At 39.5% G+C, this 20,788-nt stretch overlaps 1 protein-coding gene across 4 annotated transcripts in view; it reads left to right on the plus strand.

Annotated features, from left to right (window-relative positions):
* Positions 1-20,788, plus strand: part of si:ch211-251b21.1 — a 39,957-nt gene that overhangs the window by 14,323 nt on the left and 4,846 nt on the right. The window contains exons 5-11 of one of the 4 annotated variants that reach the window (XR_015497248.1): positions 867-1,093; positions 3,808-3,905; positions 6,560-6,777; positions 8,705-8,924; positions 11,752-14,059; positions 14,604-15,024; positions 15,196-17,264. Coding sequence is in view for 1 of the 4 variants with exons in the window: in NM_001144802.1 (NP_001138274.1) it covers positions 867-1,093; positions 3,808-3,905; positions 6,560-6,777; positions 8,705-8,924; positions 11,752-11,996; positions 16,333-16,428 (1,104 nt within the window). In the remaining 3 variants the exon portion in view is untranslated. Of the gene's footprint in view, positions 1-866; positions 1,094-3,807; positions 3,906-6,559; positions 6,778-8,704; positions 9,973-10,842; positions 14,060-14,603; positions 15,025-15,195; positions 17,265-20,788 lie in introns of those variants that run through there. The other 3 variants (XR_015497249.1, NM_001144802.1, XR_015497250.1) reach the window with 3 other exon arrangements.

Here is a 20,788-nt window from a genome sequence, read left to right on the forward strand (position 1 = left end):
GCCAAGTGAACCGTGCTTGAGCCCGATTCAGCGGACTCACACTTCTTGAACGATCCGGGAAACGGGCCTGGGCATGGTATGGATGGCATAGTGTGAGTAGGCCCTTAATCTGCTTTTTCCACTTGTCAGCAGTTCTTCCAAAAAGTATGCAGCACAGTAAAAAAGAGGAAGTGTGTCTGGTCACTATTTGATCTCATACATAAGTGAAAGATTAATTAATCTGTTGTTAGTCTAAACATTTTTCTAATAACAAATAAAGACACAAAAGTAATACAAATAAATTCCTTTTTTCCCACATTACCCTGTGTTTTTTTTCTCCCTCTCTATCTGAATCTACCTATAACTCTCTCATGTTTGCCTTCTTCAGTTTACAACAATGTAGGTTATTAACATTTAGTTTTTCTACATTTAGTAGATGTTATATACACTGTAAACTAAGGTAACTCTAACTATTTGAGGTAACCGATTGTAGCAAACCATTTAGGTTCAAAAAGTAATCCTGATGCGCACTATGAATTTAATCCATTTGAGTAAATGATGCAATTTGAGCACAGTAAAACCCAATAAATGAAGAGAACTCAAACCAACTAAGTACTGTAAAACCTAATAAGTTAAGTCAACTAAAACCGTTTGAGAAAACCGATTGCAACAAAGCATTTGAGTTAAAAAAGAAATAAGACTTAGTCTGTATGAGTACTGTGAAATTACTCCATTTAAGTTGAAGGAATGGGGTATTTAATTAACTCATTACCTTCAACACTGAGTTCAAAACTCTTTTCAAATGAGTAGCATTAACTTTCAGTACATTTTGAGTTAACTACACTAATTTCATTTCATAAAGTTGACTGTTGAATTGGTTTCTACAGGAAGCAGATATCGCTGTGGCGCCGCTTACTCTTACAGCCCAGCGTGAGGCAGTTGTGGACATGTCCAAACCCTTTATGCAAACAGGCCTTAGTTTCATCATGAGGAAAGACTTGGGTTCTGATGACTCCCAGTTCCTGAGTCTTCTTAAACTGTTCTCCACTGAGATGTGGATGGGAGTTCTGGTTGCCTACCTGTTGACCTCCATTTGTATCTTCTTGGTGTCACGGTAAGTGTGAAAGAGAGTAGTGCCAGCCTGATCTCATGAGGAAACGTAACTATTTTACGTTTTGTCAGTTTAGTGGCTAACTCAGAAACGTACGACTGTCATTAAGGGATTAGCATTCATACTAAATTCTACAAATGAGATCGTTTGAATTCATACGAATTAGCCACTAACAAAAATTTACGAATTGCCGTAAGATGTCGGTTGAAGTGCAGGATTCCCCAATACTGTTCCTGGAGATCTACCTTCCTGCAGAGTTTAGCTGCAACCATGATCAAACACACCTTACAAAGTACACCTTTAGATCCTTTGTAGTTGGTTTAATACAGGGGTGTTCAAGCTCGGTTCTGGAGGGCCGATGTCCTGGAGAGTTTATCTCCAACTTGCTTCAACACACCTGACAGGACGTTTCTGGTATATCTAGTAAGTGCTTGATTAGCTGTTCAGGTGTGTTTAATTAGGGTTGGAGCTTAACACTCCTCGACACCGGCCCTCCAGGACCGAGTTTGGACACCCGTGATTTAATTGATCAGGGTTGAAGCTGAACAATGCATTAAGGTAGAGCTCCAGGAACAGGATGGGAAGCCTTCAGTTCCTGGAGGGCCGCAGCTCTGCACAGTTTAGTTCCAACCCTAATTAAACACACTTGACCAAACTAATTTAGGCTTGTTAGAAACCTACAGGTAAAGCAGTGGACACAATACTTTTTTCGGCCCATAGACTTTCATTTATACGCATGCGAATGTGGCAGACAGGAAACGCAAGCTCGTGCGAAGTTTAAAATTAAAAGACCTTTGAAACATGATTGTGTGAAATCCATAAAAGATCAAAACCTGACCTCTCTGTACAGAAATTTTAAATATGAAGCAATCGCTTGCTTTTTTTATGTCTAATTGTCTTGTTTAATCCCGCCCCTTTTTCGCAGTGCCGTACGACAACATTTTGCAAGCACAAACTCGAGCGTGACTGCGGCTTTAGTTGGTCTAGTTGTGTTTGATCAGGGCGGAACTCTGTAGGAAGGTAGAGCTCCAGGAACAGGATTAGGCACCTTCAGTTCCTGGAGGGTTGCAGCTCTGCACAGTTTAGTTCCAACTATAATTAAACACATTTGATCAAACTAATCGAGTCCTTCGGGCTTGTTTAAAAGCTACAGGTAAAGTCCCTGTTACACAACACTTTTCGCCCCCTAGACTTCCATTCATACGCATGCGAATGTGGCAGAACGGAAACGCAACTTGTGCAAAAAGTTTCACATGTCGTTGTGCTGCAAAGTTCAAGCTTGGTGAACTAACCTGCGAAATTGCATCACGTGATTGCGTGAAATCATAGAAGATCAAAACATGACCTCTCTGTATAGAAATTTTAAATATGGAACAATCACTTGCTTTTTTTTACATCTAATTATCTTGTTTAATTCCTTCCCTTTACGCAGTGCCATATGACAACATTTTGCAAGCACAAACTCTAGCAGGACTGCAGCTTTAGTTGGTTTAGTTGGGTTTGATCAGGGTTGGAGCTGAATTCTGCAGGAAGGTAGAGCTCCAGGAACAGGATTAGGCACCTTCAGTTCCTGGAGGGCCGCAGCTCTGTACAAATTAGTTTCAGCTCTAATTAAACACACTTGATCAAACTAATCGAGTCAGGCTTGTTTGAAAGCTACCGGCAAATACCCTGTCACACTACACTTTTCGCCCCACTAGACTTCTATTCACATGCATGCGAATGTTGCAGATTGAAAACGCGACTTGTGCAAAAAGTTTCACATGTGGTTGTGTTGCAAAGTTCAAGCTTGGTGAACTATGACCTGCAAAATAGCATCATGTAATTACGTGAGTTCAATAGAAGATAAAACGTGACCTCTCTGCACAGAAATTTCAAATATGGAACAATCGCTCACTTTTTTAATGTCTAACCATCGTGTTTAATCCTGCCCCTTTTCGCAGTGCCTTATGACAGAATTCCGCACGCACAAACTCTAGTGTGAGCTTTAGTTGTTTTTCATCAGGGTTGGAGCTGAACTCTGCAGTAAGGTGGATCTCCAGGAACACGACTGTGGACCCTCAGTTCCTGGAGGGCCGCAGCTCTGCACAGTTTACTTCCAACCCTAATTATTTGAAGTTTATTTATAAAGTAGGTTAATATGCCACAGTCATCTTCGTTTTGAAGAATCTCCCCTTCCACCCCTACTTCTCCTCCTTCCTAGATGGGTGGCACGATGGCCCAATGGTTAGCACTGCTGCCTCACAGTCCAAAAATATGCATCTTAAGTCAATTGACTAATCCAAATCAACACTATAGACGTGCACCTTGTAAGTAGTTATCTCTTAAGAGCAATCACAATCTGTTCATTAGCAACTACAGTAGGGGGGGTTCTCGAGTTCTACCTTAGCTCAAACTTCCCTCTTGCCTTGCAATGGGAGGGAGCCCCGGGCTCGATGATCTTTTGAGCTAAGGGCTCTCTCCTGGGACAACATGCTAAACAAGTTTCATAATCAATCATCAGCTAAGTGTGAACTCTTGAAACACACTTGATCATACTATTCGAGTCCTTCAGGCTTGTTTGAATCCTACGGGAAAGTGTGTTAAAGCAGGATTGGAACTAAACTGAGCTGCGGCCCTCCAGGAACTGAGTCTGAAACCCCTGAGCTATGGTTATTATTTAAAACAATTAAATACCCCAAAAATGGCAAAATCATGACTTAAGTTCTGTTTTCCAGGATCAGCCCCTGTGAGTGGGAGCAACCAGAGAAAGACAACAATTCCTTCACGCTCTCACACAGTTTTTGGTATACTGTTGGAGCACTGACACTTCAAGGTAGCGTAGCTTGGATAAGTATGGTTATACCATTATAACATCTCATTTTAGGTTGTTTTAAGCTGTGTTTTCTTGGATTTGTTTATCAAGTTATGTGTTTAAATGCCAGGCTATAGAAATTGCTGTTAAGTGAATTGGGTATCACTTCATTTTGATGGGCCATTTTAACACATTTAGTTGATTTTAAGTTACATTGCAACTACATGCCAACTCATTATAGTTCTCAATGTCTCATTCCCTACCAATCGACTTTGAAGTCGTTCAGTAAGAAAACAGAGTACTAGCAAGAGCAATATGCATACATGTAGGGTAAGATGGCGTCATGCATCAAATTATTTCGGCAGAGACAGTGGCCATAGAGTTGTGGCTATCAGGACACAACATGGTATCTGTTCCCTACATTAAGAAATGAGCAACCCGGGCTCATTGTGGAAACGTAGCCCCACGGACGTTTCTGCGGACCGCGAAATACGTCCCGGGAGGTACATATTCGAGCGGTTTTTGTTTTCGCAGATCCGCGAGAGACCGCTGTGCGCGCTTTTTCGCGTCTCGAGCTCCTCTCGGGAGCGCGCGCCTGCGCTGTTCTCGCGTGAAAAGCCGCCGGAGGCCGCTGTGGAACGACCATCCGTCCGACTGGCTGGCTGAACGACCGAACGATCGGCCGACCTGGCTGCCCTCCTCTTCCTCCTCCTCCTACTCCTTCCCTAAACCCAAGTGACGGTTTGCAAAAGCCGTCCAGGAAAAAAAAAAAGCAAAAGCCCTCGTCTTTGATTTCGGCCGCGTTTTCGTATCTCGCCGTCAGCCGTCGATTGCGAAGAGGAGGAGCGGAGTGGCGCCACACCGCCCCGCAGCGTTCGCTCGAGAGAAACTAAACCTCCGTGTACCTCTGGCCACGTAAATCGCGGTCTCCAGAAACGTCCGCGGGGCTACGTTTCCAGAATGAGCTTGGGTTGGAAATGAGAGTTACATTAGTAACCAAGACATTTCCTTTCTGTTGTCCACTATAACATTGTGTTTTATTGACATTAGGGGTTCCTTGTCCAGACAAATGCACAGACCAAAACATTACTATCCAAACCCTGACAAGTCTGTAATTTCAACTAAGGTATCAAGGAGTTTTTATTCTGGGGGTGATGGAAGCTGCAGATCACTTCTAATCAATAGGGAGGTAGATGTGGAGTTGCAAATAGAATGGCTCTACCAAGGATGCACTATATTAGAAAAGATAGACACTTCAAATGTGTTGTGTTACCCAGCTTGCAGGTCTGCAATAGTCTGCTTGAGAAACATGGTGCGCCAAAGCTAAAGGGAAGGAAACACTCTTAGTGGATTAGGTAGCACTCCATACCTGGGGAAAAAGAGCAAGATTTGTATGGTAAGGTGATGACACTAACTAGGCATGGTCATTGGTAAATGCACCACCATGATAAAAGTCCATCTCCATCTCGGGAAAACGGATGCTTTGCACAGGAGTGATCTTGCACTTTTCCCAGTCGACCCAATGTCCAAAATGGTTGAGGTGATGGAGCACTCATCTCTCTTTGCTTGCACAACTGATCATTTCCTTCAGTGCCTTCTGGTAGCCCTACAACTCGTATATTTTGGCACTTCGAGCTAGGTCCTTAATGTTGGTCTGGAAGGGCATCCGTGGCGTAAAACATACGCTGGATAAGTTGACCATTCATTCTGCTGTGTCGACCCCAGATTAATAAAGGGACTAAGGCGAAAAGAAAATAAATGAGTAAATGAAATTCCAAAAGTAAAAATCCTGCAATGAAAGACAGTGAGCTAATTAACAATTAACAATAATGTTGATTGATTCATAAATAATAAAGCCAATAATAAAAACAAATAATAAAAAGTATATATATATATATATATATATATATATATATATATATATATATATATATATATATATATATATATAAATTTAATAATATGCTTTTGTTTTAAATTTAATAAATAACATACTTTTATTTGCTCTAATTAAATTTATATTTGTGCTACCAAAACCTGAAGAGTGCCCATCCGAGGGCTGCCAGGGATTTAGAAATTTTGCAAGCTCTGGAGTGTCTAAGAGTTTCCCAGCACTGAGAGTTCAAAATTTAACGTACTCTCAGTGCTGTGTTGCTTCTAGAAGGGCATCCACTACATAAAAAACATTTGCCAGAGTAATTAGGGGTTAGTAATTAGCAACCCCTGATAAATCAGGGACTAAGGAAAGTGAGAGTGAGAATCAAGTCATGAAAGTATGCAATACATCCTTTACATAAAGTGCTGCCAACCGGTTTTCAAAAAAGACACTAGAGAATGAGTTTCTTCAGTGGAAGCAGGGACCTTGAGTACTATGAAGTATGGACTGTAGGGGATCAGCTTGATTGCGTCCTACACCAAAACGACTGCAAACCCCAATAATTCCATCACTACATAACACGATAATAGGCAACAGAAAGGAAACAATGTACTGCATACATCCCTGCCAATAACAAACAATACAAAACACAAGCTCTTCGGTTAAACATTTTCCAGTCAATCTTCCATTCCCACAAGACAACATTTTGTTCCATCAGTTGATATGATAGTCTTGTAGGCGAATGGGTAGTAATGTCAGTTAAAATCTCATTTGAAGTTTGCTATAAATTTTGCCATAGGTGCTGGACCCCACCCCAAGGCTCTTTCAGGACGTGTCATTACCTCCATCTGGTGGATTTTTTCACTGGTGCTGCTTGCGTGTTACTTCGCCAACCTCAGTTTATGGCTGCACTCAGACAACCAGCAGCTGTCAATCAAGACCTTTGAAGACCTTGCTAATCAAAATGTCATAGAGTACGGTACCATTAAAGACTCCTCATCTTTCAATTTCTTCAAGGTAAGACACAGTATTTATAAGTGGAATTAACAGAATATATTCTTGTAAATATGTTTTTAATGAATAGCACAATGCAGAAACACATTTAATTACCCTAATATTGTATAAGACCGCAATAATAAAGTGACGAAACGTTTAATATTCTCTCAGCCATTGGTTTTTAAAAATATCTAGTGAATTTTAAGCTTCAGATAGTACACTGTAAATTTAATCTAGGCTATATTAATTGAGTAGTTTAACTGGTCTCCTCCAGTGATGTGATTTGCTTTATATTAATATTTTAGGCGTGCATATACAGTACATATTTACACAAGGATCGTCACCTAAAGCACATTAACATCAACCGGCAGCTAGCTCTCTGCAAATCTCACATGGTTGCCCACTGAAGCTAAGCAGGGTTGTGCGCGGTCAGTACCTGGATGGGAGACCACATGGGAAAGCTAGGTTGGTGCCGGAAGTGGTGTTAGTGAGGCCAGCAGGGGGCACCCAACCTCCAGTCTGTGTGGGTGTGTGGGGACTCTATACTGCTCAGTGAGCGCTGTCTTTCGGATGAGGCATTAAACCGAGGTCCTGACTCTCTGTGGTCGTTAAAATTCCTAGGGTGTCCTTCGAAAAAGAGTAGGGGTGTTAACCCGGGCATCCTGGCCAAATTTGCCCACTGGCCTCTGTCTATCATGGCCCCTTAACCCTCCCCAAGTCATAATTGGCTTCATCACTTCATCCTTCTCTCCACCAATCAGCTGGTGTGTAGTGTGCGGTCTGGCGCAAAATGGCTGCCGTCGCGTGCTGCACAATGATGGTGGATGATGAGGTTCTCCCTATATGTAAAGCGCTCTGAGTGCCCAGAAAAGCGCTATATAAATGTAAGGAATTATTAATAATTATTAAATATGTTCTCCTCTCCAGAGTCTCTTCAGAAAACGTGCTTGATATATTTATTTGAAGAATTGGTCCCATTTTATATTGTGCCGCTTATACCTGTGAACTCACACAGTAAGATATGAAAGTAGTATGTAACTATAGTGTATGTAAACACTGGTACATAGCATTTACTTGTGTAATACTGGTGTAACTACACACATGTAACAACACACTGAATAATACGTGTAAGTTCAAATTGCAATGTCTCCACGACATTGGGGGACAACTTCAATCTGACGTCATGTTGGCGTCTTGTGTCTGCTGGGTGTTTAAGGCCATTTCGGTTACCATACAGTAAACATCCTTTATCTTCTCATCAGTGACATGCATCTAAACAGTCTCTGGGTCATTGTGTGTAAAGATTTTAGACATCATCTTGACACTTTTAATGCTTCCAAACAGCTTGCTGCATTTACAACCCTGTTCCTGGAGAGCCACCTTCCTGCAGATTTCAGTTGCTACCCATATCAAACACACCTGAACCAATTAATTCGGACCTGAACACCATGTGATAATTGCAGGCAGGTGTGTTTGATATGGGTAGCAACTGAAATCTGCTGGAAGGTGGCTCTCCAGGAACGGGGTTGGCCACCCCTGCTCTAGATAGTTCATTGTGATGCTATTTACCTCTTTACTTCTTTGTGCGATTTGATTGGACAGGAATCACAGGACTGGTTTTTCATATCTGCATAGACAAGAAAAAAAAAAGTAGTGGCTGCAGGTTGAAGGAAATTAGTGGAGTAAAAGTACCGATACAGCACTAAAAATGTACTCAAGGGAATGTAAAAGTGCACTTTTTACTACTTAGTAAACTACAATTCCTAAGAAAAACTACTCAATTACAGTAATTTGAGTATTAGTAAGTTGTTACTAATAATAATAAATGATACTTCTGTAATCTAAGCATGAATTTTGATTTATTCAATGTTCACCCTTACAACTTTACGCATTGTTTGAAGATCAATCGTTCAACCATGTGTTTCTATATTCTCTCTCTTTTGACCAGAACTCCAACAACCCCACATACCACAGAATCTACGAGCACATCAAGGAAGCCCAGAGTTATTCGCTCAATGCGGCTGAAGGTTTCCGCAGGGCTCAGAAAGGCAACTATGCTTTCATTGGCGAATCTGTGTCCCTGGACCTGGCAGTGGCGAGATACTGTAACCTCACACGTGCCCCTGAAATCATTGGCATGAGGGGGTACAGCATTGCTGCTCCATTAGGTATACTTTCTATTCCATTACAATTATAATTTTCATCCATGAAACATCAATCTCATTGGGCCTCATTCATTAAATATGTCATATAATGGCCAGTTTCTACTGAGTGGTACTGAGTGGCCAAAAGGGTACCAATGGTACAACAAAAGGTTTCAGTCAACGTAATTGTCACTCGAGAAACTGTCTACAGTAAAGCTGTACGGGTCGTTTACATATCATATGAAAAGCACTTCCCACAAAACAGATGCTTTATACACTTAAATACTTGTGTACAAATGTTCATTACTAAGCTTTTTATGAACAGTGATTGGATTATAACTGCAGATGAATGATGCAAAATAGCCTACTGTAACATCTGTGATTATATAAAATAAAGAAAGAAAGAAATGCAACATATATGAACACATACAGACCCTTACAGTCTCTGATATTTTACCAATTACAGATAATCTACACACAGCATACATTTAGTCCTTATTTGGGTTCAAAAACAACACAAAATATGGCACACAGTCAGTGAAAACCTCCTTCTCCTTAGTTTTTTCGCACCTTTACTCTCGCGTTTGTAAGAAGCACTTCAATAATCACTTTGCATGTTATTATCATGAGCTCAAAAAGTTTGGTCTTTCAAATATAGACTTGCACATGAGCGATCGCGAGCTCCCTGAAGAAAGTAAAACCACTCTCAGGCCTTGTAAAACAACAACAGGACACAGCAGATTTTGTTCTTCTTGGCTTTGTGTGTGTTCATCAAGACAACGACAAGGTCTGTTTGAGTTTAGGTTGACCATGGCTCGTTATTGTATGTATAGTTAAAGTCAGAATTATTAGACCCCCTGAATTATTAGAACCCCTGTTAATTTTTTTCCTCAATTTCTGTTCAACAGAGAGAAGATTTCTTCAACACATTTCTAAACATAATAGTTTTAAGAACTCACCACTAATAACTGATTTGTTTTATCTTTGTCATGATGACAGTAAATAATATTTTACTAGATGTTTTTCAAGGCACTTCTATGAAGCTTAAAGTGACTTTTAAAGGCTTAACTAGGTGTATTAGGTTAACTAGGCAAGTTATGATAATTAGGCAAGTTATTGTATAATGATGGTTTGCTCTTTAGACTATCGAAAAAAAGTTAGCTAAAAGGGGCTAATAATTTTGTCCTTAAAATGGTGTTTAAAAAAATAATAACTGCTTTTATTCTAGACGAAATAAAACTAATAAGACTTTCTCCAGAAGAAAAAACATTATCAGACATGCTGTGAAAATGTCCTTGCTCTGTTAAATATAATATGGGAAATATAAAAAAAGCAACAAAAATTCAAAGGGGGGCTAATAATTCTGACTTCAACTGTATATATTGTAACGTGTACTGTCCTGGCTGTGTGTTTAAAAATGGCGGTATCTTTGTTTTCATTCTTCTGCTTGTGTATGCGCGAGACCGCGAGTGATGTACAGGGCACAGGGCACAGGGCAGATTCTGCTCTTCTTCTTGGCTTTGTGGCTGTTCATGAAGACAACGACGTATATCTGTAAACCAATAGCGTTCAGCTGAGCGTCTAGTCCAAAAAGTAGTACCACTCAATGGAAACAGGCCACCTGGGTACTTTTTGCAATGCATACATTATGTACAGTTAAAGTCAGAATTATTTGCCCCCCTTTGATTTTTTTTTTGATTTTTTAAATATTTCCCAAACAATGTTTAACAGAGCAAGGAATTTTTCACAGTATGTCTGATAATATTTTTTCTTCTGGACAAATCTAATTTGTTTTATTTCGGCTAAAATAAAAGCAGTTTTTAATTTTTAAACACCATTTTAAGGTCAAAATTATTAACCCCTTTTAGCTATATTTGTCTGATAGTCTGCAGAGCAAACCATCATTACACAATAACTTGCCTAATTACCCTAACCTGCCTAGTTAACCTAATAAAGTAAAGCCTTTAAATGTCACTTTAAGCTGTATAGAATTGTCTTGAAGAATATCTAGTCAAATATTATTAACTGTCATCATGGCAAAGATATAATAAATCAGTGATTAGAGATGAGTTATTAAAACTATTATGTTAAGAAATGTAATAATAATGCTGACTTTTACTGTACATCTCGACTTGTGAAAGTCTTCCTTCTTGTTTATATCGAAGTTGTTCACAATACTTATCCATCCACAGAATTTGTAATGTAGTAAAACGTGTAAATATTTAGCTGTGGTTTGCGCTTCTGCCTTTGGATGTGTCTGGGATAAAGCAGCTGCACGAATGGTAAAGCTTTAGATAAAAGGGAAATCATCAACAAAGCCTGACCCCTTCTATCTTTACAAATACAAGCGCAGTCGCAGAGGTCATTGCTGATTAATGATGTCGGAATTTACCGGTATTTCGGAATGGATGTGTGAACGGTCTTTTCCTAAAAAATTCAGTGACGTCCTCGCCTGTGTGAACAGCGCTTTTTTTTTTAAGTCGTTCCGTAAATTTTTCGGATATTTACCAGTAACACTGTGTGAAAGGGGTTAAAAAGAACAGGTTTTAAAGGTTTTACAGGTTTTACACCACATTTATGCATAAGGTATACATTCTTTCATACAAATACTTTCGTGAATCCAACAGTTTACGTCAGAACTGCTACACATAAATTACAGAGCAATTTGTTCTGCTTGTGTCTCATGAATGAGGCCCATTGTTTAAACATAAGACCATGATTTAATCTCCCATCATAAATCCCTGTAGTATGTAAACAACCTAGTACATGAATATTTTACTATGCTCGTAGTTATTAAATGGGTGATGCTGTCAATCTGACCGTGTATGTGTGTGTGTGTGTGCGCCCTCAGGCTCCCCTTTGATAAAGAACCTAAGTGTTGCTATTCTCCGTCTGAGTGAGTCTGGCGAACTGGATTACTTTCGCAGTAAGTGGTGGGCTAGCAGCTGTGTGGCTAAAGACAGCAAAGGTGCTCCACTAAAGCCTGCAAGTCTCAAGGGAGTCTTCTTACTACTGGCATTCGGTCTGGGACTGGGAATTTTCCTGGCTTTGATGGAACTAGCTGCCAAATCACGCAAAGTCGCTAACAGTGAGCAGGTGAGTGCATTTTTTTTTTGGAGGTTTGTCATCTAGATGGATGACTGTCCATTTGTCATTGACACAAAATGATGCTTAATAGATTAAAAATAGAATCAAATATATTCCATTCTTTGTTTTCAACATTATCAAATGCAATCAACTGTGCAAGCCAGGACTTTGTTCAGTTTTACCCTTTATTGAAAATAGACTTTTTTTAGTAAAGCGCTAATGGTCTAATCCGATTGAATGATTTATGCTAAGCTAAGCTAAAATTTCGCCTGCCAGATCCAGAGATTGACTGAATGGATTAAAAAATGGTAAAACTCTACTTTTTTAACTTTTAGTGACTTGTAAAATAAGCCTATTTCCAAAAAACTGGAGTGTTTCTTTAAATAGTGTAAAATACTTTGCACTGATTTGTATCTTAAATAATAATATTAGTCATAAAAATAATAGACAACCTAAATATACATTTTGAACTCCCCTACAATGGTCCGTACCATTGTCAAAGCATGTCAAAATATATATTTTTTTGAAAACCTGTTGTTTGTATCTACATTTGGCCTAATATAAAGTAGAATTAATATGTATACAATGCATAATGTGACTTTTGTATATGCTTATCATTAAGGAATATAAATATGGGTCATTTTTGAGACTTTTGCTGCTAAAAATATCCTTTAAAGAGCCCCTATTTTGCATTATAAAAGGTCATATTTTGGTTTTGGGGGTTTTCCAACAACAGGCTGATATGCATACAAGATCAAAAAACACTTTCATTGTCTTATTATATGCATTTATATTTACCTAATTATACCAACGACTCCCATATGATTCGTTCAGCGATTCATTTGTTCCCAAATCCCTCCTTAGCGCAATGCTAATCTGCGCAGTTTGAACCGATGACATGTCTGTTGCGATTGGTCGGCTGTGTTCAGCACGAGATGGAGAGAAATGCCCACCATGGCTATGAAGTAGCACACAGAGTATGTGAGAGCCCAATGTAGGAATGCAATAAAGCAATGCAGTTAAACACCAGCATATTACTCTACTCCTAAACATAACCTCAAGCGATACCAACGACACACATTCAGTATGCCACACATACACAGGCAAAAGTTGAACTATTTTGAAAATTGACCTCGCAATTTGTGTATGAACAGCTGATGTCGAAGGCAAACAGCAGAGGATCACGAGTTCAGAAAGGCATTTAAATCTCTAATGGTAAAAGCACTCAATGTAGTTTTGGACGGTATATGTAAATAGCCCCATGAGAGATACAGTATAAGCCCTGATCTGTAATAGATAGGTGATTACAAGCTGCGCTGGGCGATTACAAATAATACACAATTAAACAAATATTGTGCAACTACACAAAACGAAAGCAACAACTTTAATTACACTTACATGTTATGATCCGGAGGAAGAAGAAACTGGTCCTGTAACAGTTACTGTCAAAGTGCCTGTCAAAGTCTGACAAAGTCCCATACACAATAATCTCTGCTGCTCCTTCCTTTAATAGCAAAAGGCTGGCTCACTCTTAAAGGGAAATGAGAGATGAGACACTTATTGATTTATTCTCAAAACACACAGATAACTCGTTAAGAAAATAAGCACAACCTTGTTAGACCAGGATCTAAACCTGTTGGCGCCCTACACTTTAGACTTTGCGCCTACGGTATAACGTTAAAATTGAGTCCTTTAAGTCTGTAAAATTAAAATAATGTTCAAAAAACACATTTAAAAGTAGCTGAATCAACGCAATTCTTGAGTTGTTTAGGGGGGACAACTCAACTGTGTTATGTTTAATCCACTTCAAGAGTTCCTACTCAAGCCGCCTTTCCACTGCACACGACATTTGGACACGACTGTCGGAATACGCCCCCTTGTGGCAGCCGCACAGTATTTTTAGTGTTGTCGTGCACCGTGGGGGAGAAACTGATTCACACGGTGTCCGAAATAAAGGAGTGTGTAGGAGCCATACATTGTATCTTGGCTATTGGCCACAAGGTGTCAGTAGGAGACTATATAACTGTGGCTTCACTGCATGGAGTAAGACAGTGTTGGTAGGAAGCACAAAAGCTGCGTCCCAAATGGCACACTATACACTATGCACTCATGCACTATGTACTTATGCACTTACACACTCAACAGGAAAGTATATGTATGTAGTGTTGTCCCAAATGGAGCACTAATGTTTTTTTACTAAGCGGAAATTCAAACCGTTTCCCTGATGACGTTTAACGGTTGCCAAATCATTGAAATAAATGACCAAACTATCAAATAAAACCTGCCGTGAGTATTGCCGCATTCACCATCGGGAGGCGCTATAATCACTCTCGTAGGAGAATTTTGCTTTCACCATCCAAAATAAATAAAGTTATTCAACATGTGCGTCCGATAGCTCCGCCCCTTCCGCTACGTAAGCAAACCTGCGGTCGTTGAGTGCGTGAAGTGTCCATCATTTCACTCTTTATTTTAGCGGCTGAATGAGTGCATCATCCGGGTAATTGAAGTGCTCTTATTATTTTTAGTGTTTTCAGTGTGAACGCACTACTTACACTATTTATACTACAAAATGGCGTAGAATAGTGCATAAGTATGCGATTTGGGACGCAGCTACAGTTTTTGACCGTATCGTCTTGACACGTAACTGAACGTATCGTCACGTCTCATCTCGTAATTGAGTGTAATTCAACGTAACTCAAGGTAACAGAGAAGTGTGCATATAGATTAAGGAAAGGGCCAAAGTAATTCTGTTGATTGGAAGTTGATTGGAAAATAAAGACGTTTTTATTTGCATCTATTTGCCTACGGATTCTAACTTTTACGCGTTAAAAACTTGCTCACTCTACCAAAAATAGCGGCATTGGAAAGCCGCTATAGAGTGCAAAAGCAAGAGCCTTTATTCTCTGTGCGTTTACATGGTTAAATGAATGAAAGAATACTAGAAACTCATAGACCGCTAAAATATTGGAGGGAATGTGGAGACAACATTAAAATATATATTTTTATTACTTTCTTACTTACATTTCTGAACAGAAAAGTTTTTTTTTTTTATATAGACTTTTTTAGATTCAAAAAATAACCAAATAAACTCCTATTTCTCATCTCGCGCGCAAGGATCTGCTTGGACAAAACTGGAATACATCATATCCGGTCGGCAGGTCGTGTACAGTCTATTCGCAGGAGTTCAAATATTTCAACGGATCCGCAGCTAAATTCGGATCCGAATTTTACGCATACGGAGATGATCGGAACTCCACGCAGCTCCCGGACTGCTCTCCATTGGAAATGAATGACTTCCGGTCTGTCGCTTGTCGTTTATCGTGTGCAGTGAAAAGGTGGCTTTAGATATGCTCAGCATTTATAGCAGGTTTGGCCTGCTGTCCCGGAAGTAAACCCTGAGCTCGGAGATATTTGAGCCCAGGGCTCCCGCCAGGTCAATAAGCATATCAGGGAATCCGAGATCAGGTAGGTCTCGATAGCTCCCCCTTAAGAAAAGGGAGGAAAAGGAGAAGATAGGGTGGAAGGAGGGATTCCTCCAAAACGAAGATTAAGCAATTAGGAGAAAGTGATCCATTTATGGGCGAGGCAGTGGCGCAGTAGGTAGTGCTGTCGCCTCACAGCAAGTGGGTCGCTGGTTCGAACCTCGGCTCAGTTGGCGTTTCTGTGTGGAGTTTGCATGTTCTCCCTGCCTTCGCAAGGGTTTCCTCCGGGTGCTCTGTTTTTTCCCCACAGTCCAAAGACAAGGTGAATTGGGAAGGCTAAATTGTCCGTAGTGTATGAGTGTCTGTGTGAATGTGTGTGTGGATGTTTCCCAGAGATGGGTTGCGGCTGGAAGGACATCCGCTGAGTAAAAAACTTGCTGGATAAGTAGGCGGTTCATTCCGCTGTGGCGACCCCAGATTAATAAAGGGACTAAGCCGACAAGAAAATGAATGAATGAATGATCCATTTATAGTAGGCTTGGATCAATCTGATTGGATTATTACTGATTACGGATGAGTGGCCAGCAGCGCTCGGTCATATCACGTGCTCCTCTTGAAATTAGTTTATGAAGCTTCACTTAAATTTGTCAAACCAAATTAGTTAACTTAATGGATTTGTGTTAAAACAACATGAAGGAATTGTGTGAAACCCAGCATTTCTTTACAGCCTATCTGCAATTTATTACTAGGCTTTTGTACCATGATTTACAACGCCAACCCAAGAAATATATCTCTTCAAACTATTAAACATCTTTTTTGAAGGTCTCATTATGCAATGTTTACTAGAAAATGGATCAGTAAAGTGAGCACTTGAGGCACTATTACTCAGGTTTTGATGCTGTAAATGACCTCCTCTCTCACAGAAATCCTGCTGTTCGGTGATGTCTGCTGAGCTCAGTCAGCGCTTCAGAGGTGGCGAAGTGGCAACACCAGAATCCTCTGAGAAAAACAAAGCCTAAACATCATTAAAGCACTGACACGTATGCATTTCATCGCTTAAAGTTCATCATGTCCAAATCCGTTTTATATGCTACTAACTCTACCGAGTGGGTGAGGGTCATGAAACCATTGCATTTGTTGTGTACACTTTGAAATTTAAGCATCGCTTAAAGAGGATTTAGTCAGGTTTTCTCAACAGATCTACTGTGCATTAGTCTTTACAGTGATGCATTTTATTGGCAGAATAGCCAAATGTATTTTTTTATTTTATTTATTTCGGTATTAATCATGACATATTTTTGGTTTGGTGGTTCACTCCGCTGTGGCGACTCCTGATAAATAAGGGATTAAGCCTAAGGAAAATAAATAAATGAATGAATATTTTTGGTTTCATGACACTCACCTTGATAATATTGTCATAGTTTATCTACAGAATGAATTTGTTTCTTTTATTGCGTCTTATTGCATTAAACAAGTCTAAGTTTTAGTTTTATTTTGGTTTACATAAAGAGATGGAGGACACCTCAGTTTAATAATGTCATGTTACACTCTTTTATTGCAATATTACTCACACTGCAGTTAAGTTTTTCCTTAACATTTTGACAATCCCCAAGATTCTGTCCATGTCCTAACATCCAACCTTTTTTAATGTGTGTATACAGTATGCATGTAAGAGAAAATTGCAGATAAGTTCAAATGTTTTCTTTTACTCCTATAATACAAAATGATGCATGATGTTTTCCATGAATATGTACACTGTGAAGAATCATTCCCGTTTTTTTATGTCATTGTTTTATTTTAGAGACTTTTTTTCTTAACGAAATAAAAAGATGAACTATGCTGTTTGCATATGTAATATATGCCTTATGTATTCATTTCTACACATTAATGATTGCATTTTTAATAACGCAGACCAAATCTTTGTGACTAAATATTTCTGCATGATATTTTTTTAACCCTTATTGCTCAAATTTGTTAGCCTTTTGTTATGTTCGGGGCTGTTTTTGCCCCATTGACTTCCAGTATAACAAGATTTTTTGATTGCAAAGCCTTGACATCATATTCCTTCACTATTGGTGGTTTTTCTTGTTGAGAATGTTGTGGAAAAAAGAGTTGTGGAAAAGTCAAACTTTTCAAAAAAGTTTCAAAAAAGTCTGAGATCTCCGAAGTCTTTAGACGAAGCAGTTTATTGTTACAGCATCAGTAACAACAGAGACGGGTCGTTCGAGTGTCTCCTGAACATAGGCTTGCACACAGTTTAAATACATTTCTGTGCCTTAATACTCCACCCAAATTTACCAGCCTGATCTCACGAGAAAACGTAAGTATTTTACGTTTTGCCAGTTTAGTGGCTAATTCGTACGAATTCGTACGAGTTCAGTCGTACGAAATAGTACGATTTTAAAGAGGAGGCGTGGCACCTGACCCCACCCCTAACCCCAACCGTCATTGGGGGATAAGCAAATCGTACTAAATTGTACGAATTAGATCGTACGAATTCATACGAATTAGCCACTAAATGAAAAAGTTACCAATTGCCGTGAGATTGTGTTGAAATTTACACATTACACACCTCCATCAGCTTCTCCGCTAATGGGATCTTAAATCTCTCAGGTGCCCGCCACCAATAGAATCTCAGGGTCTTTCAGGGGTCTTACCTATGTTCAGTTAAGGTCTTTCCTTCCTGCTTCAAAAGCAATGACTCAGCCAAAAAACAATGCTCAACAATATATCTTGTTCACTGTCCACTGAGCTGTCAACTGTAAGTTCAGCTGAAGTTCATAGGTACTCATAATTTTTTAGATGTCAGTACAAGTGAATGTGGGCGCACGTGCAGGTGTGCTTTATCATGTTACAGAACAGAACGCAGGTGTCCTTTTAGCCTTGCTTCCATAAATCAGCCCTCATTGTGACATTAATGCTGCTCTTCTAATTTATCTTCTCATCTCTGACTGCATTTACACAGAATGACTTTTTTATTTACCAAAGCACACATACCTGAAAATAATGCCACAGGTATGGGTAATAATATAATAGATAATAATACTGAAATCACTCAAATAAGCACATAAATGAGAGTAATACATTCATCAGAAATTCATCAAGACACAATAAATTCCCTAACAAGAAGAGGTTAAATTTCAGTTTTACCGTTGATGATACCATTGATTAACCTTTAACTCTTTAGACAGGCCTGTGCAAAAACATTTCGGGCTTTTCTATGGAGTTCAATGAAGGAAAACAGCAGATATTGTGTGTGTGTGTGTGTGTGTGTGTGTGTGTGTGTGTGTGTGTGTGTGTGTGTGTGTGTGTGTGTGTGTGTGTGTGTGTGTGTGTGTGTGTGTGTGTGTGTGCGCATAAATACACTTACTATGTTTATGTTATGAGAGCTGAGGTGCTATTTTTGATTTTTTCAGACATATAAAGGCAAGTACACAAAGATCTCACTCATACACACACACACAGGCACAAACACTATACTCCATATAAAGTTGGAAACTAAGCTTTTTTTGCACTGCAACTGATGATCAACAGCAAAAATGACTAATTGTATCTCTTTCTAACTGAGAAAACTGACAACATTTAAGAATGCATGATTATTCTGTGTTATGGCTTTGCAATCAAAATACAGTGCATTCGGAAAGTATTCATAGCACTTCACTTTTTCCACATTTTTTTTTATTTTATACCCTTACTCCAAAATTTCCTCAGAATTCTACACACAATACCCCATAATGACAATGTGAATAAAGCTTTTTTAAATTGTTGCAAATTTATTAAAAATAAAAAATTGAAAAATCACACGTACATAAGTGTTCACAGCCTTTGCTCAATACTTTGTTGATGCACCTTTGGCAGCAATTACAGCCTCAAGTCTTTTTGAATTTGATGCTTGGTACACCTGCCTTTGGGAATTTTTGCCCATTCCTCTTTGCAGTACCTTTCAAGTTCTATCGGGTTGGATGCGAAGTTATGGTGTACAGCCATTTTCAGATCTATCCAGAGATGTTCAATAGGATTTAGGTCTGGGCTCTGGCTGGGCCACTCAAGGACATTCAGCGAGTTGTTGTGAAGCCACTTAATTGATATTTTGGCGGTGTGCTTTGGGTCATTGTCCTGCTGGAAGATGAACCGTCGCCCCAGTCTGAGGTCGAGAGCACTCTGAAGCAGGTTTTCATTTAGGATGTGTCTGTGCATTGCTGCATTCATCTTTCCCTCTATCCTGACTAGTCTTCCAGCTCCTGAGTCTTTCAGGTAACGTGTCTTAGCTCACTGCTTCAACCTTTCGCTTTGAAGCGTGTACTTAGTAATTTTAGCAAAACTTCAGATACTGTTGGTTGGTTCTTGTTTGTTGTGCACCTTTTTTATAACAACACAGATCACTCTGCCTATTCATGCCAGTGTCCTGCGGAAAAAGTGATTGACAGGTGCTAATTTGTGTGTCTTTATTTATTTATGATTTGGTTATGGGTAAAACAAAAAACATGCTGGTCAAGTAATTGAAATGGTAGGCTACAAATAATTAATTTGTTTTGAACTAAATAATTATTCATAAATAATGAATTTACTGCTGCCTATGATGATGATGCCATCGTCCATCGCGATGTTTCACATTAGACATCGTACGATGCCAAATTGGTCGACATCACCCAACCCCACACTCCAACGAAATGGTAAGGTTTATAATCTGATTAATACATATTAAACCCCTTTAACATTATTAAATGCTGAATCACTGATATGTGTTGGCTTTCACAAAGTCACACTTCTGAAGTTCAATTTCAAACGGTTTATTTTCACGATCTGAGGTGAACTATCTGCTGCTGCTGTCAGTAGTTTGCCAATAAATGTCACTTAAAATGGCATTCAAACTCACAGTATTAGCATTTAACACTGAATAAAGTACATCAGGTGTAACTGTGGTGATTACCCTACCAAAAAAAAACTGCTTAAACCAGCCTAGGCTGGTTGGCTGGTTTTAGCTGGTCGACCAGGCTGGTTTTAGAGGGGTTTTGGCCACTTCCAGGCTGGTTTCCAGTCATTTCCAGCCTGGTCGTAGCTGGTCAGGCTGGGAGATGACCAGCTAAAACCAGCTTGACCAGCCTAGCCAGGATGGGAGCCCAGCCAAAACCAGCTATGTCCAACTTACACCAGGCTGGTCAAGCTGGTTTTAGCTGGATTTAGCTGGTCATTTTACAGCCAGACCAGCTAAAACCAGGCTAGAAATGGCTGGAAACCAGCCTGGAAATGGCCAAAACCCTCTAAAACCAGGCCGGTCAACCAGCTAAAACCAGCCAACCAGCCTAGGCTGGTTTAAGCTGGATGTTTCAGCAGGGTACTGTCAGTTTATCCTGTTGTTCAGCAGCAAGAAATAGAAGC

The sequence above is a fragment of the Danio rerio genome, chromosome 8 (genome assembly GCF_052040795.2).
Source record: "Danio rerio strain M-AB ecotype USA chromosome 8, GRCz13ab, whole genome shotgun sequence".
Taxonomy (NCBI): Eukaryota; Metazoa; Chordata; class Actinopteri; order Cypriniformes; family Danionidae; genus Danio; species Danio rerio.